We start from the raw sequence: 17588 nt of genomic DNA on the forward strand, positions 1-17588 counted from the left end.
TCGGGTTTTTACAGCCGTTACTTCATTGTGCCAAAGAAAGATGGGAGATTACATCCGATTTCAGATCTACGGCAACTGAATCGAACAGTAGCAAAGCTCAAGTTCAAAATGCTCACAATAAAGCATGTCGTGTCACAAATCAGATCCGAGGACTGGTTTGTGACAATAGATCTGAAAGAAACGTATTTCCATGTGTCAATACTCCCACATCACAGAGAATTCCTGAGGTTTGCTTTCGGGGGCGAAGCATACCAATATCGGGTTCTCCCCTTCGGCCTAGCATTGTCACCCCAAACATTTACCAAATGTGTAGATGCAGCGCTGGCGCCCTTGTGCATGCAGGGCATCCGCATTCTGAACTACATAGACGATTGGTTGATTCTCGCTCAATCAGAGCAGATAGCGGTTCAACATCGAGGTGTTGTTCTCGCTCATATGGAAAAGTTGGGGTTGAGACTAAACGCAAAGAAAAGTGTGCTTTCTCCTGCACAGAGAACCACTTATCTGGGCGTGGTATGGGACTCGGTGATTATGAGAGCCTGTTTATCTCCGGCTCGAATAACATCAATTCTCAATACCGTCTCGGACATAAGGCAAGGCCAGTCACTCACTGCAAAACAGTTCCAGAGACTGTTGGGTCTGATGGCAGCAGCGTCCAACGTTATACCTTGCGGCCTGCTGTACATGAGACCGCTGCAGTGGTGGCTCAAAACCAAGGGGTTCTCACCGAGGAGGAATCCGTTTCGTATGATCAGAGTCACGCGGCGATGCTTACATGCTCTAGACATATGGAAGCAACCTTGGTTTCTATCCCAGGGACCTGTGCTGGGGGCTCTCAGTCATCGCGTCACGCTAACGACAGATGCATCCCTCACGGGCTGGGGGGCGATCATGAGTGGTCGCTCGACACGGGGTCTGTGGCAGGACCATCATCTCACTTGGCACATAAATTGTCTAGAAATGATGGCGGTATTTCTAGCATTGAGATACTTCCTCCCAGACCTCAGAGACAAACATGTGCTGGTCAGAACAGACAACACATCAGTAGTCTCATACATAAATCACCAGGGGGGTCTGAGATCACGCCCGCTTTACAAGCTGGCAAATCAGATTCTCCTGTGGTCCCAAGGGAAACTGCTATTCCTCAGAGCAGTTTACATCCCAGGGTACCTGAATGTGGGAGCAGACATCCTGTCGAGGCAGGGACCGAGGCCCAGGGAATGGAGACTTCATCCCGAGGTGGTGAAGCTCCTTTGGGAGAACTACGGCGAAGCCCAAGTGGATCTGTTTGCTTCTCGAGGGACGACTCACTGTCCACTGTGGTTCTCCATGTCAAACCCAGCACCTCTTGGGCTGGATGCTATGGTACAGCCGTGGCTGAGGCTACCGCTGTACGCATTTCCCCCGATCGCTCTGAAGAGAGTTCGCCGGGACGGGGTTCGGCTATTATTGGTAGCCCCGTACTGGCCGGCCCGAGTATGGTTCTCGGACCTGGTATCTCTCCTGGACAGATTTCCGATGGAGATAATGCTCAGGGAGGACCTACTCTCACAGGCGGGCGTTCTGATACTGCACCCCCGCCCAGAGTTATGGAAGTTGTGGGCGTGGCCTCTGAGGGGGCACGTCTCATAGATTCCGGTCTATCTACTGAGGTAGTTGATTATTCACTTCTTGGTGTGAGAATCATCAGTGGGATCCAGTTAACTGCCCGGTTAGCGCGGTGCTGGACTTCCTGCAGGAGAGATTTTCCAAAGGGCTATCCCCCTCCACACTAAAGGTTTACGTGGCGGCTTTAGCTGCTTACCACGCTCCTTTCAGTGGAGTCTCTTTGGGGAGACACCCACATATAACACGTTTCCTTCGTGGCACTATGAGGATAAGACCTGCAGTTCACACGAGGGTACCGACATGGGATTTGGCCACTGTGTTACAGGGCCTATCTATGGCTCCCTTCGAACCTATCGAAGAGGTTGCAGAAAAGTTTCTAACACTAAAAGCAGTGTTTCTCATCACTATCTCGTCTCTCAAAAGAATTGGAGACATTCAAGCCCTGTCGGTTGCTCCATCGTGTCTTGAATTTGCGCCTGGTAATATGAAGGCATTTCTACATCCCAGACCGGGATATATTCCGAAGGTTCTCAATAATACTGCGAGACCTATCATGCTGCAGGCCTTCTGTCCTCCTCCGTTTATGTCATCGGACCAGGAAAAACTAAATCTGCTATGTCCAGTATGGGCATTGGATGCGTATGTTCATAGAGCTGCCAACTGGAGAAAAGATGAACAGCTGTTCATATGTTTCGGTGCACCAGAAAAGGTCTACCAGCATCTAAGCAGAGAATGAGCAAGTGGGTGGTCGAGGCCATTTCACTTGCTTATGAAGCGGTCGGACAGCCTTCACCGTTGGCTGTCCGAGCGCACTCAACTAGGAGTATGGCCACCTCCAAGGCATTTATTTCGGGGGTCTCCCTTTCTGACATTTGTGATGCGGCAGGCTGGTCCTCACCACACACATTTGTGAAATTTTACGAGTTGGATCTCGGCTCCTCTCCAGGGGCACAGGTGTTACTGTGAGTTGTGCGCCTTGGCTTCACACGATCGGTCACTTGTTACTATGGCGACGTTGGTATGGCGTTCCCATAGCGTTTTTACGCAGAGCGAGTTCCCTTGAAAGGGAACATCTCGGTTATGTATATACAGGGGTGCACATAACTTTTTGGGTCAGTTACTCAAGTGAGGAACAGGAGATGGTGTTTGGTACTCACCCCATATGTAGTGTGGTCTTAAGTGCAGTCTTCCTCACTGCCTTCCTCAGTGTCCACCCCCACTGTCCTCTTCTTCAGCTTCCTGCATGGTAGATGATAAAGATGCACTTCCCTGTCCTTGGTTTAGCCTACGTTTAGCTGTCTCCATCCACAGGTCAACAGCTTGCTTTGGGTCAAATGTCTCTGTGGTCTGCTTCGACAGGTGAATCTGTATCAGGGCTGAGAGACGAGCATGTGACAGACGGGATCTGTACTTGGTTTTTATTATGTTGAGATGTGAGAATCCTCTCTCACAAGCTGCACTGCTTAAAGGCAGTGTAAGGGACAGCTTAACCACCTTGTTGATGTAGGAGTAAGCAACTAGGTTACTTGTATTTACTATTTGGACCAAGTCATACACAGAAGAGGCTCCCAGGCGTTTTCCTGCCTGCTTTAAGCGCATCCATTCTGTCACAGTGGTGTCTTTGTCAAGTTGCAATATGGCCTCATATTTCTTGAGAATGCTGCAAACTGTTGCGTTTCCAAAACTGTGGAGGTCTTGCATTTCCTGAGGCCATGTTGAAGGATCAAATACTAATAAATGATCACATGACTTGAGGGAGTCATATCTGATTTCAAACTCAATTAATCCTCTCAGTAAGTTTGTCTTGTCTCTGTCAGCATCAGCATTAGAAACAGTGTGTGCCCTGTGGCCTTCACCATCAAGCAGAAGTGTGAACTGTCCAATGGCAACCATAAGTTCATCCTTACATTCTCCAATGGTCAGCTTTTCCTTCTGAAACTTAATGGATGTGGTCTTCAAAATGTTACCAATGTCAAGCATGTTTGACAGAAAGCACTGAAAACGCTCAGTGCAGATATGCTGCAAGTCACTGTTATCACTTGTAGCCAGTTGCATTTTAATGGCTGGCAATAGTCTTGATATTTTTAACAGTGTTTCATGCCTCCATGCAGACCATCTGATATTATGAAACTTACCCAGTTTCACAAAAGAGATCCCATTTTCTTCACACAGCTTCTTCAGTTCAGCAGGTTTTTTTGCTCCACCTTTTTGTAAATAAAACTGCAGCAGCTTGACCACAGAGCGAATAAATGTCTCACAGTAAGGAACGTTGTGATCAGCTGATTTTGCGCAATTCTCCAGTGTGTGTGCGGTGCACAAAATGTGCACAAGTGAGTCTCCAACCGCAGCAAGTCGCCGGAGTTTTGGCACAACGCCGTTGTACATACCGACGTTGACAGCAGCCCCGTCCGTGCACACAGCGACCAACTTTGTTGTCCAGTCATCCAAGCCTGTGTCCTGGAAAAGTCTCACAAGTCTGTCTGTTATGGCCTGCGCAGTTCGGTCAGCACCCAATTCAATCAGTCCAATAAAGTCTGCGGTAAACTCTCCGTTGCTGGACACAGACACAATGTAAACGATTTCCTGCTCAGTTATTGTGATGTCCTCAGATCCATCAAAAAGCAGCCCCCAAAATTCAGCAGACTGCAACTTGGCTCGTAAATCCCCGCTGATGGCGTGGGCGATGCTTTGCATGATCCGTGTGCCCCCTTCACGTGAATGATAAGCACCTCCGACATTTACTCCTAGCCGCTTCAGTAACTGAATATCCTCAGAATAAGAAGACATGGGACGTGCGTGTTTAGCTTTATGGAAGGCGAGGAGAAAAATGTTAAACAGAGCTTGCCGTTGTTCTTCATTCAGCTTGTCTCGCCATCTGGCAAGTGGGCGACTGGACATTTCTTCTTGGCTAGCATGTTTATTAGCAATGGCTTGCACCACATTCGTGTGCTCCTTGCTCTTTTCATGTTTTTCAAATAAAGGATGGTTGAAATTCTTTGAGCCTTTATAAAACGCACCTGTTTTGTCTGCTAGATGTGGATTTGAGCGGCAAATCTTGCACCACATTTCAGTGCGCTCGTCGTTAGCTTCAAGCCACGGCACATCTTTGAGCCACTTTTCCGAAAAAAAATCTTTTTTTCGACTCTGGCTCCAATTGGCGTTTCTTTGTAGGTGGCGAAACGCCAAAGAAGCTGCTTAATGTCTGTTGCTTTTTGGACATCGCGGACAGTAGTTGACAAGTAACATGTAAGTTGTAAGTCTAGATGAAAAAATTGGTCAGTACGCAAAGGCGCGGAGTAACACAGGAGGCATTAAGCATTCCTGATTTTTGTCGCGCATGCGTACCTGCGTACCAGTTATGTGCACCCCTGTGTATATAACCTTAGTTCCCTGATAGGGGAACTAAGGTTATAACTTTGCCATACTCCCTGCGTGCCCTAGAGTGACTTGAGACTTTGAGACTTTGAGAAGCTGAGAAGACTTTGAGAAGCTGAATGACAGTGTTTTCGGGCTGGCTTTATGGTTCCTGGTCAGTGACGTCACCCGCCTATGACGTTCCGTCTCCTGATTGGACAGATTGTATACATGCTTCAGACGACATCACGCAGAGGCGTTCCCATAGCGTTTTTACGCAGCGTCTCGTTCCCTATCAGGGAACTAAGGTTATATACATAACCGAGACGTTTTTAGCATTATTACTCTAGTCTTCAGTTTCACATGATCCTTCAAAAATCATTCTAATATGCTGATTTTCTGCTCAAGAAACATTTATTGTGTACAAAATATTTGTGTACAATATTTTTCTCAGGATTGAGTAAGTTCAAAAGAACAGCATTTATTTGAAATATAATCTTTTGTAACATTATAAATGTCTTTACTGTCACTTTTGATCGATTTAATGCATCCTTGCTGAATTAAAGAATTAATTTCTTTCATTTCTTTAAAAAAAATAAAAATAAAAATTCTTACTGACCCCAAACTTTTGAACGGCAGTGTATAATGTTACAAATCTTTGTATTTCAGATAAATGCTGTTCTTTTGAACTTTTTATTAATCAAAGAATCTTAAAAAAAAAAAAGTACACAACTGTTTTCAACATTGATATAATCAGAAATGTTTCTTGAGTAGCAAATCAGCATTTTAAAATTATTTCTGAAGGATCATGTGACACTGAAGACTGGAGTAGCCTAATGATGCGGAAAATTCAACTTTGACATCACAGGAATAAATTACTTTGTAAAATATATTCAAATAGAAAACAGTTATTTTAAATTGTAATAATATTTCACAATAGTACTGTTTTTACTGTAATTTTAATTAAATAAATGCAGCCTTGGTGAGCAGAGGAAACTTTTTTAAAAAACATTATAAATCTTACCGATTCCAAACTTTTGAACAGTAGTGTATATATTGTATTGTTATATATTATGTTGACAACTCATCAATTAAATATTTTCGATCTTATATTCTGCATAATTGGCTGTTTTTCAATAAATAACACTGACAAAAACTATACTATAAAACTATATATGTTTTAGGGCTGGACAATATGACGAAATAACATTGATATACATGATTACGCGGATTTAAACCTACCTATATTGTAGTTATATAAAATATTAACAGGCAGATTTGCTTTAGCTATGTGTATCCCCGCCGTCGAAATCAGGCACATATGAATGTCAGGAAACACGACTCGTGGCTGCATGTCAATATCCATGAATTAGGTGTATTTGACAAGTTGTAAGGAAAACATTTAATTCCAACCTTTAGTGTAATTCGTTAGTTTTACTCTGCGTTTTCGCAGTTTCCCCTATTAAATCCAGTCACGCAGCTGGTTCTTTTGACACTCAGTCCAGCTGAGGGAGCGCGCTTTCAGCGGGAAAGTGACTTTGATGCATACAGGCGAGTTCGGGGATCGGATCATAGACTGTAAAAAAATATGGACGTAGTGTCCGTGACGTCACCCATAGAGTTCTAGAGTTGTCATGAAGGACAAAATTCGCAGTATAGACCAAAAACACAATATGAACCAGACTGTAACATGTTTTTTTTCTGCTGTAAACTTGGCTAATTTAACATGATGGTCAATGAGATTCTGCTCACTTCTGCAGCCTGTCCCTAGCGGCCAGTAGATGAATTGCTGTTTAATTCATTTCCGTATTGGCTTCACGAGAAACAGGGGGAGGTTGCTGCTTGGTTCGGATTAGTTCCTTAGGGGCAGGTGTCGACCCATTGAATAATGATGATTGACGTGCTAGTCATGAACCTAAGAATTATGACAGTTGAGAAAGAAAAAAAAAGAGAACACAGTACACAGTAAACGTAACACAAACCCACAGTAGATTTGTTCAGCGACTGCCCTGAAAAGAAATGAAAACGTCTCGGGTTACGTATGTAACCTTAGTTCCCTGAGAACAGGGAACGAGACTCTGCGTTGATGACGCAATGGGGGGAACGTCCACGTGACCCGGTGTTTCGAAATCTGACTACCAAAAACTCCAATTCTATTGGCCGGCGACAGTCATATGGCGCGACCCGGAAGAATAAAGGCGCGCCTATGGAAACAGTCGGTATATATCATATTTGAGGGACTGTTCCACAGGCAGCCCCAAGCATGGCAAGGAAACGCTGTTCTCAGGGAACTAAGGTTACATACGAAACCCGAGACGTTCCCTTTCGAAGGGAACTTCTACTCTGCGTTGATGACGCAATGGGGAACGATATACCCACGCCGCCATGCTTAGGGGAGTGCATGCCAACAATGGCTGAGACAGAAGCCCTTACAGTTCAATAGAAACTGTAGCAACTCCCCCTCGGGTCACAACAGACTGTCAGTGACAACATTCCCTAAGGCCAACAGCCCAAGCTAAGCCAAAAAGAGGCCCTCCTCGAAGAGAGAGAAGGCCTGACAAGGCCGCTAAGAGCTTCTGAGACCATATCTTACGCAGACAGAGTGGTCTCTTTTAGGGAATGAGGGCAGGGACCCGGAGGAACCCCGCCCATGCCACTAAAAAGGGACAAAGTCACCCTTAATGCCACCAGGGAAGCCACCTGGTCTCGTCACCAGACATACTAAGTCCAGCTCCTCCCTGTCTGAACACAGAATCTCCAAACGCAACCTTCACAGAAGGATACAGGTAAGAGTGACTGCAATAGGGCAGGAGCACTCAAACCCGTGCGAAGAGACGGGCATCCCAGAGAGAGGAACTCAGTTAGAAGTGCTATGAATCCTCATATTCAGGGAGTGTAAAACCGCTCACCTAGGATCTTCTTAGTGCCTCATTATTGTACTAAGGGGGGCTGTGCGCTAACACACCTGACACCTCAGGGAAGCACAAACCAGCCCAAGGGCTGAAACTTAGGAGGAGGCCTAACCAGGGCCAACCCCCATGATCAGCTTAGGGAGCTAAGTACTATTACGTAGATAAACCAAAAAGGGGAGTACCAAGCTCACCTAACAGGTAGATCATGCAAAGGGCACCTAATCATGGAGGCCAAAGAGGGGCCTACAGCATGACAGAATACACAGAACAAGGGTGCGATCAGAAAGTGGCCTGGAGGGGCCACTCTGAACACCTCAAAAGCAGCATAAGAGGCTACAAGGCGCTCGCATGAAATCCACCTAACACAATCCATTGAGCAGTGTACTCGGTAAAAGCACCTTTTACTCTTTAAGCAAGAGGAGTACATACTTATGCCAACATGAATCAAGGAAGCCCTGGAGGGGCCTATAACCTCAATAAACACGTGGCATCAGCTCATGGCAGTGTTCTTAGATCCTGGACACAGTATTAATGGAAAAATTGTCATTACACTGTATTCAGCACAAATTAGGCTACAATAATATGTGAGGAACATGTATGTACATGTTTGTGTTTTTGAAGGAATAACATTTATGCGTGGTTATTGAAAAAACAAAAAACTTAAGTCACTGATATAAGGCCAAAAAAGTATAGTAAATCTGTGTTCACAAGAATTTGGGGTATTGGAGGTTGTAGACTAGAGTTTTTGCTTCAAAATTATGTAAAAATTATGCTGCCTACATATAAAACAATATATTGATTTAGTTTTGGTAAGACACTTTTTGCCAAGAAACACAGTATGCGAGGAGGCGTGAATCACCACTGAAAATGGGCCATTCTCACCTGAGAAGACAAAAGAATTGGATAGTAATGAGCTGAAATGACTTGCATATTAATGAGGCATTTCAGTCAGGTAGGCTGTGAAAAAAACCTTCTGTGATGTCTCAAGCTCATCATGATATATGAAACATACAGAAAAATATTATTACAAAATAAAATAATGGTTTTATATTATACTTTAAAATATAATGTGTTTCTGTGATGCAAAGAGTCTGAATATAGGCTTTAAAAGCATGCACATTTGGAGAAATATTGGATTCTCATATGTTTATGTCAATTTTCTATACAGAGCAGTTATTTTTATTTAATATTCACTGTCATTACTATGAGCGCTGGTGTTTTCAATTCATCCTTGAAGTCGGAGGGCGCTATGTGTATTTTTTGTCCACAAATTCATCTAAAAGAAGAAGAGGCTATTCCATGAATGGAGTTTCCAATTCATACAGCAGCAGGAGGGCGCTAAAGAAACAAAAACTCATCTAAAATTCATCTGTAGAAGAAAAGTAAACAGGAACTAACTGCATGTCTTCTAGAGCTCGCTAACCATGACTTTTACATCCAGATAAACACTTTTCAAGACAATAAATACACGATTGAGATGATGAATGCATGTATTGCCTCTGAATTTGCCTCTGAATAGCGCTGGCTCCGTGGGCGCTGCCGCATTAGCGGATAATGAGCTGAATCACGGACTTCTGACATGGCTCTCTTTTCATACAGATTACATAAACACAGAAGGTTTGTTTTCGATTTGACTTACATGATTTAAAACCTGACATCTTAACGTTTTTTTAGACATAAGTGTAATTTTTCTGTGATTAGTATTCACTAAGTTACAGTTAATTTTCTGAGAACTATCAGATTGGACTTCGTTCAGAGGGAGATGAGAGATCACGCATCATGTTAGTTTTCTTTATTTTACAAAAAGCACAACATTTTGTTTTTACTCTGAGTGTATACAAATAAAAGAAGATATTCTATAGTTTCAATTGATATATTACTTATGTCTCTATGACAAAAAATGGTGGAGTATTTTAAGTCTGTTTTGCTGCAATGTGAAGAAAACCCTGCAAAACGCGCCGGCGCGTTTTCAGACCTCAGAGTGTTAACAAGCACCATTATGTTAAGAACGGTGGCCTGCAAGGCCTAAAACCTTTCTTGACAATATGGCATAAGTCTATTGGCCTTTACTAGGAGCATAAGGGTCCACCTTTGAAAATAGGTGGCCGAGACTCGACTAGCACATTCCATTTTTTTAGGTCGAGTGAGAAGGAAAGCGACCAAATCTCGGTAAGGTCCGCCCCAATCCCACTGAGGGGCTAGCCACTCAATACATAAGAACACAGTTCTCCTTCCAGAGAGAAGAGCATTGTAGCTCAACTCCAGATGCTACACTGGAGGCCAAAAAGAAGGCCTTCCTTAGTATGCACCTGGCGACAGCAAGTGGCTGTGGTGTATCAAGACCACCAAAGAGCAGTGTATAAACTTCCTCGGAAGAGATACACAACACTGTAATCCAATGCGAACTGGCCCGGCAAAGGCGGCCAGTTTGCTTGGGACAACCAGGCTCTTGAAGTGGTCGGATACTGAGCATCCTGCCAGCAGATCAACCAGAAAAGAGGCCGCTAGGGCCTACAGTCCTAGAGATGTGTGGCATTCAGCCATCATAAAATACCAGAACAAACTGAGCCAACCAGACAACTAAAAAGGAAGGCCTAAAGGGGCCAACAATTTTAGAAACAGGTGGCTTCGCAACTGTAATAAGCAGAAGAGCCAACAAAGAACTAACAAGGAAGCTCCTCGGAGCGAACCAAATCAGAACCAAGAGGCAAACGCCTACTCTGGTAACACTGAAGATGCACACCGTGCCATAATAGGACAGGAAGGGAGGCCGAAGAGGGCCTACCCATTCACGCCACATATGGCAACAGTCGTGAACTAATAGGGAACCAAGCTACAGGAAGGAGTTCCAAAAATTATGGGAAGCTAGTCCTGAGCTACCCCTAATACACATTGCAACAGGCAGTTTTAGAATAGCTGGCTAGGGACCAATCACAGCCAACACGGTCTAAAGAAGGCCGAAGGGGCCTATATTTTAAACAACACGTGGCGCAAGCTGTGCAGTGCAAGCAAAATGTGAGCAAAGAGCGATCGACTACAGCATGTTAACAATGCAAACCAAAAAGAGGCTATGTGAAAACAGGCCAACATTCTAGCTAGAAGAAAACAGCCGCAAGGATGATCAAAAACAGGAAGCAAGAAAAAACAACTTTCCTCAGAAAGTGGCAAAGCTACCCTGAGTATGCAAACCAGCAGGTGATGCACTCAATAACACCAATAACCTTACCATGGGGAATATAGGGTTACCAATGTCTAATATAGTGGAATCCCAACTATATGTACAAGTGCCAACCTGTGGCAGCATAAACAGCTCACATACGTTAATGTAGGGCAAGGGTCTAGAGCCTAAAGCCGACAGTAGATATGGCTTGAAATGTCAACTTACCTTTTTTTTTAAAAGGCAGGGAAAAAAGGATCTTCCATACAGATTCTCAAACCTGTATAAAAGCCTTAGAGGACAAAGCTAACAGATAGCAAGGTCAACTCAACTTGATTGTAACAACACAACAAGTGGCTCGGAGGAAAACCTATTTCCCTAATGACAAAAAGGCTTCTAGAAAGTGGGGCCTAGCAGAACGCTCTGTCTCAACAGGATAAGGGCCTAATCCACCTGAGATAACAGGAAGTTACACTGACGGTTAAACAACCTATCTGTTAACTAAACCCAAGCACCTACATACTGAGGGGATAATGGGCATACGGCCTAACTGCTCCCTCGGGAGGAGGTCAAAACTAGGAATATATATCCATTAACAAGGGATAATATATAAAGGTTATAGCAAATAACACTCCTAGCTTTTAGCTTTTGTGGCCCGCTCAGCCATTCTAAAAACTACCCCAGTTTGCCCATAAGATCCCTTACATATTTACAGTCACATGTTCAGAAAAAACAGGAATAGTAGAAACAAGGCCAACAAGCAATAAGTTGGCCCTGCTTACCTTTTCCCTGGCTCCATAGACCAACGAATCCTCCTCCTGACCGTGGTGGGAAGATAATTCAGGTTTAGGCCAACAAACCCCGATCACTATCAAGCCAGAAGGCGGGCCATCAGAGAAAAACTCATCATGGGCCCAACCGTCAGTCCTGACTGTTCAAGGGTGTCATCTGAACATGTAATTCACAAAAGGTCCCCGGGAAGGCCGAGGAATAGCGGCGAGGGTAGATGAAATGTGCCCCCGCCAGGGAGGAGATCAATTACCGGCGAGAATTATTCTGATGCCGGTTCTCAATCACCTCCCTAAGATCTAGCTTCCTATTCCTTGTATCCTGCCGCTTTTGCGACTTGCTCCGCGGAGGAGGAGGCGCTCGAGCGGCGACGCTGGATCGCTGGACCTGCCTCTGACCCTCAGCTCGAGACGGTCCTGGGCCTCCCGGGTGTTTGGGCCCAGAATCGGATCTGAGCGGTATGCAATTCTTATAAGCTGCTGAGCGTGCCCTCGCCTCTCTGAACTTCCCGACGACCGTCTCAATGGAACCGCCAAAAAGTTCAGAAGGCGAGACTGGGGCATCGAGGAGAAAGCCCTTCTCTTTTTCCCCGATGTCCGCCATGTTCAACCACAGATGTCTCCCGATCGAGGCGGCCGTCTGTTTGGTGGCCCGGAGAGCGAGATCCGTGGTGCGGCGCAGCTCAGCCACCGCATCAGGGGACAGACCCTGCCCCTTGCATGGTCGCGTGAGAAAAGTCGTGGCTTTCTTTCACCGCAGTGCACAGCAACAGCTGTGCTCACAGAAAAGCAAAAGACGCTTGCGATGCTTTGCTTTAAGAAGTTCTGTGGGGCCGTTCACATATTGCGTCTTTTCCGCGTGCAAGTCAGTTATTATTTTCAAATGTAGCTGTGCGGCAGGCGCGCTCATAATGGGATCGACGCGCATGCAATTCTCAACTTCTCAGAATGCCGCAAGCGCACCGCAGGTCGTGTGACAAGAATCAACCGATCAGCTATGGCCTTTCCGTAACAAAACATCAAAAGCTCAGCCGAACAGCTGATCATAGCTGTACATGGTGGTTTTTATATCTTATCTCCATCAATATATCTCGTAGTAAAACTAATGCAAGGGCTAGAAATCATTTATCCTTTGCAGAAACATCCTGATCCTCTTGGAGAGCTCAGTTCATGGTTGCATAGCAACGACCGACGCCACGGGAGCGCAAGCGCTTTGGAAAGAAGGAGAAGCGGTGCGGCCGCGCCTTCCACGCGTTTTTAGACGCGATATGTGAACGGCCCCAATTCATAATTCTAAGTTCATGTTAAATTTAACATTTTTTTTCAGTGACAGACAGCCCTATTCAACTGTTAATTTGAATACAGAAGGTTTTTATTAAAATTTTATATTTATTTATTTTATTGAAATGTGATCTTGTATGTACAACAAGGAAAATTATTGAAATTTGTTCATGTTTTATTAATAAATCTTGTTTGAATTTTAGTTTCATTTTGTTCAAAATATCGTGATACGTATCGTATCGTAAACTCCGTATCGAGATACGTACCGTATCGTGACCTGTGCGTATCGTTACACCCCTAAACACCGCCATAGAGTGCAAAGCCGCGCCAGCCTGACCTGCTGCAGCGTACGCCCTGCTGTTAAAACGTGATGTCATCTTAAGGGGTTTGGACGGCAGGACCGGAGCTTTCAGTGACAGTGCACTGCCTGTGACGAGATAGTTCGCAAACGTCTCGTCAATAGGCGGCATCGCCACATGCCCATGCTGGCGTAATCCCTTCACATCAGCGAAATTACCTCGCTGCTGTGTATGGATCCTCGCCGAGTATGGGCTCTTCCATGCTTTCTCGATCTCTACGTGGAGATCTGGAAGGAATGGGAGGCTCACCGGAGTTACAGGGTTATGGTCAGAGAGAAAGCGTTCGTCCAGCCTGCCGCGAACAGTTTCTCTCCTCTCGCGCTTCCACGGCAGCTGCAGCCTGCCGGCAGCGTGCTCCATAACCTCCAGTAACTCAGCGTACTCTGAACAGGGAGGTCTGGAGAAGGAAGCTGTTTCACTCGCTTCCTCCTCCAACGCCATCTCCTGCTCTTGGGGGCTGGGAGCCAGAAGAGCACTCGTTCCTGGATCTGAAGATGTCAAAGATACGGCATCTTCATCATCCAGGATCGCGTCCTCACCAGCCACCGCCTGATGCTGAGAGACGGTTACACCTCTCTCAAACTCGGCGGCGAGCTCCACCTGTGAGCCCCACGAACGCAGTCTTCGCTCTGCCTCAGCACGAGAAGAGGGCCAGGCGAGAATGGAGCGTTCTGATAGGGAAACCCTCACAGTTAACACAGACAGCGCCCTCGAGCACTGTCCGTGCGTGCTCTTCCCCCAAACAATGAACACATAGGGTGTGTGTATCTTCTGGTGTCAAGAATCCGGACACGGATCAGCACACTTCCTAAAGCTCTTACCTTTCTCAGACATATTGAAGGATTGGCACGGATTCTTAGTAACAAAGAATACACGGTAGCAGACACAGCAGTCCCGAAAAGACGATGCATACCGACTGTTTCCATAGGCGCACCTTTATTCTTCCAGGTCGAGCCATATGACTGTCGCCGGCCAATAGGATTGGAGTTTTTGGTAGTCAGATTTCGAAACACTGGGTCACGTGAACGTTCCCCCCATTGCGTCAACAACACAGAGTAGAAGTTCCCTTCGAAAGGGAACTATCCATCAGCTACTCTCAAGTCCAGAAAAGGCAGTTTGCTTGGACAGTTTGTTTGATAATTTTCTAATACCATTTGTTTATTTAGCTGTACCATTAAAATGTATGAGGACTACAATCTTTCTGACAGTCCCTCTAAAAATCTGGGAAAATGCAATCGATCGCTCAGGTTTACTGAAAACATTATCTTTTTCAAATGTGTATTGGAATAAAAGTAAGTGTTCTTATGTCCATAACTCTATTTCTTTGTTTTACAGGAAATATTATATTGTGCAAAAGCTAGATAATGTCTTTAAGTGGCTACCACAAAAGAAAACATCAGGTACCCTATCATTTAACAATTCATTCAACAGTTGTTGCCTGTAGGCAGTAATTGAACATTTAAATCATTCACCAAATTATTTTTGTGCACAACTAACAATATTGTTAACAGTTGTGTTGACTCGTTTGAACAAGTCTCTGATTAGTTAACATGCCTTTTTATATTTCCTGTTGGCATGTATGATAATCCAATATACTCACCAGGAGGCATACGTAAGAAGAACAGTTTCGGAGAAGATAAACCTAATTTATCTGCGGATCGAAAATGCAACCAGAATTTCTCACCTGAACCTGATATTAATCTCCAGAGTCTTCAGAGAGACCAGCTTGTGAGTACTGACAGATAAATACATATACATATTTTGTTCTTACAAAGTAAACAAATCTAAAGCCATTACGTGAAGCAACAGGGTTGATAAAGGACGAGTTTTGATTTGACTCCTTTTACTGCACAACTGCATATGTCTATGGAAGGTACCTGTTATAAGTAGCCACTAATTTTTTTTTCTCTACTGTTGAATTCAATTTAATATTAGCATTGTAGCATCACTACTATCATGGCTTTTCAATAATTCCTCATTATGTCTTTTGCTCTTAACAGATGAATATGAACAGATCTCAGATCCGGACATCTATTTAAGGTATATTCGAAATGTATGGAATTTAACACAAGTAGAATGGCTCTGTTTTACATATTGAATGTATCTGTTACTTGGATGCTTTAAAAATATCCAGTCTTGATGTATCAATCTCAAGTCAATTGCGAGGAATTTCTTTTTATACCATAAAATGTAGTAATAGTACAATTGTGCATATTTTCTGTATCTCAGATGTGTGACAAACATTGTCTGTCCATATTGTGTTTGATCACATGATGAAGAGAAGCAGTGAAACTTTGCTTCCTTTCAGATATTATGTTATTAAAATAATGAAGGTAGCAAAATAAGAATATGTTGCATCATTTTTTACAGGTTTTACTTTGTTAGTGCTCATGGGGCTTTTCCTTACTGTATATTCTATCACTCAATTTACAATTTACTCAATTTACTATATTATTTTCTACTTTCAAAATACACTATATTGCCAAACGTATTGGGACACCCCTCCAAATCATTGAATTCATGTGTTACAATCACTTCCATGGCCACAGGTGTATAAAATCAAGCACTAGGCATGCAGACTTTTTCTACAAACATCTGTGAAAGAATGGGTCGCTCTCAGGAGCTCAGTGAATTCAAGCGTGGTACCCATAGACTGTAAAAAAAAATAGGTGGTACCGTGATAGGCTGCCACTAGGGGTGTGACGATCTCGCGAGACTAATAGGTGACGAGATTTCTCGTCGAGGCGAAAAGTAAGGCTTGTTTGAGATGCGCCTTGCCTCGCCTGAAGTTCAGCCGAGAGTAGGCGGCTGCAGTGAGGGGAGGAGTGAAAAAAGTGCAGGCAAGACGGACAATTCTCCGTTCTCGTAGTGCATCAGACACCTGCGAGATTAAGGCGGATATCGCGGGATTCACACTTGTGCGCTGTGTTGCTGATAAACTGGATGTAAATTACGTTCTGTTGCTTTTATATGAAAACAAACATAATGAACAATACACCCAAAGTACTTGATATTTATTTCCATTCGAAGGATGTGTGTATCAGTCAATTTTATTTTAATTAAAGACATGTTTTTATATATTTTTTATAAATATGATAACAATCACATAACCCATAGAGAGATCACACTGTCAGAGACTTTTGGAATATTCACACATAATTTATACACATAAAATCATGGTATTAGTGTTTTAAAATCAAACATTTTAAAAGAGATCATTACATCACGGTTGTTTAAACCAATAAGCTTTATCCTGTGTCGTCATCAAGTCATTTCCCATCATGCTTTTAGTCAGCGCAGTCAGTGGAGAGCAACTGCGCTCGACTGCAGAATCCGACACGTCCGCCTCGCACTCGCGAGAGGTTTTTGACACACGTCAGTATGACATCAGAGCAAGGCGGACCACCCTCGGACACATTTCTAACCGGCATGCATCTCGCGGTGATCACCGGTGATCGGTTCTGCGCAGAATTTGCTCATCTCAAACAAGCCTGTGATGTTGCCATGACAGGATGATTAGGAAAGAATATGCCACCGCTTAGTTTACATTACTATGGCGGGCCGGAAGGTCCAAAAATATGGCTACCGACTTGTCGCGGGAATTCACTATTCAATTCCCAGTAGCCACTGAGTTTACCACTGATAGGCCGGCGGTGCATCTCTCTTCACGCAGCGAACGACTCACTTTCCTCACGCAGCTGACCACTGACTCTCCTCAGCTGGCGACTCACTTTCCTCACGCAGCGAACGACTCACTTTCCTCACACAGCGAGCGACTCACTTTCCTCAGCTGGCGACTCATTTTCTGCACACAGTGAACGACTCACTTTCCTCAGCTGGCGACTCACTTTCCTCACACAGCGAACGACTCACTTTCCTCACGCAGCAAACGACTCACTTTCCTCACGCAGCAAACGACTCACTTTCCTCACGCAGCGAACGACTCACTTTCTTCACGCAGTGAACGACTCACTTTCCGCAGCCGGCGACTCACTTTCCGCAGCCGGCGACTCGCTTTCCGCAGCCGGCGACTCGCTTTCCGCAGCCGGCGACTCACTTTCCGCAGCCGGCGACTCACTTTCCGCAGCCGGCGACTCCCTTGCCGCAGCCGGCGACTCCCTTTCCTCAT

The 17588-nt window shown here is 44.5% G+C and overlaps 1 protein-coding gene across 2 annotated transcripts in view; it reads left to right on the forward strand.

Moving 5' to 3' along the window:
- The window catches only part of LOC137031071 (mucin-17-like), a 38850-nt gene extending 23153 nt beyond the window's left edge, over nt 1-15697 (forward strand). For both annotated transcript variants that reach the window (XM_067401680.1, XM_067401681.1), the window contains exons 11-13: nt 14795-14859; nt 15063-15187; nt 15460-15697. In XM_067401680.1, the coding sequence (XP_067257781.1) occupies nt 14795-14859; nt 15063-15187; nt 15460-15498 (229 nt within the window). In that variant the 3' untranslated portion in view covers nt 15499-15697. The remainder of the gene's footprint in view (nt 1-14794; nt 14860-15062; nt 15188-15459) is intronic.
- Nucleotides 15698-17588: the final 1891 nt, after the last annotated feature.

Source organism: Chanodichthys erythropterus, chromosome 11, assembly GCF_024489055.1.
Source record: "Chanodichthys erythropterus isolate Z2021 chromosome 11, ASM2448905v1, whole genome shotgun sequence".
In the NCBI taxonomy this organism is placed as follows: domain Eukaryota; kingdom Metazoa; phylum Chordata; class Actinopteri; order Cypriniformes; family Xenocyprididae; genus Chanodichthys; species Chanodichthys erythropterus.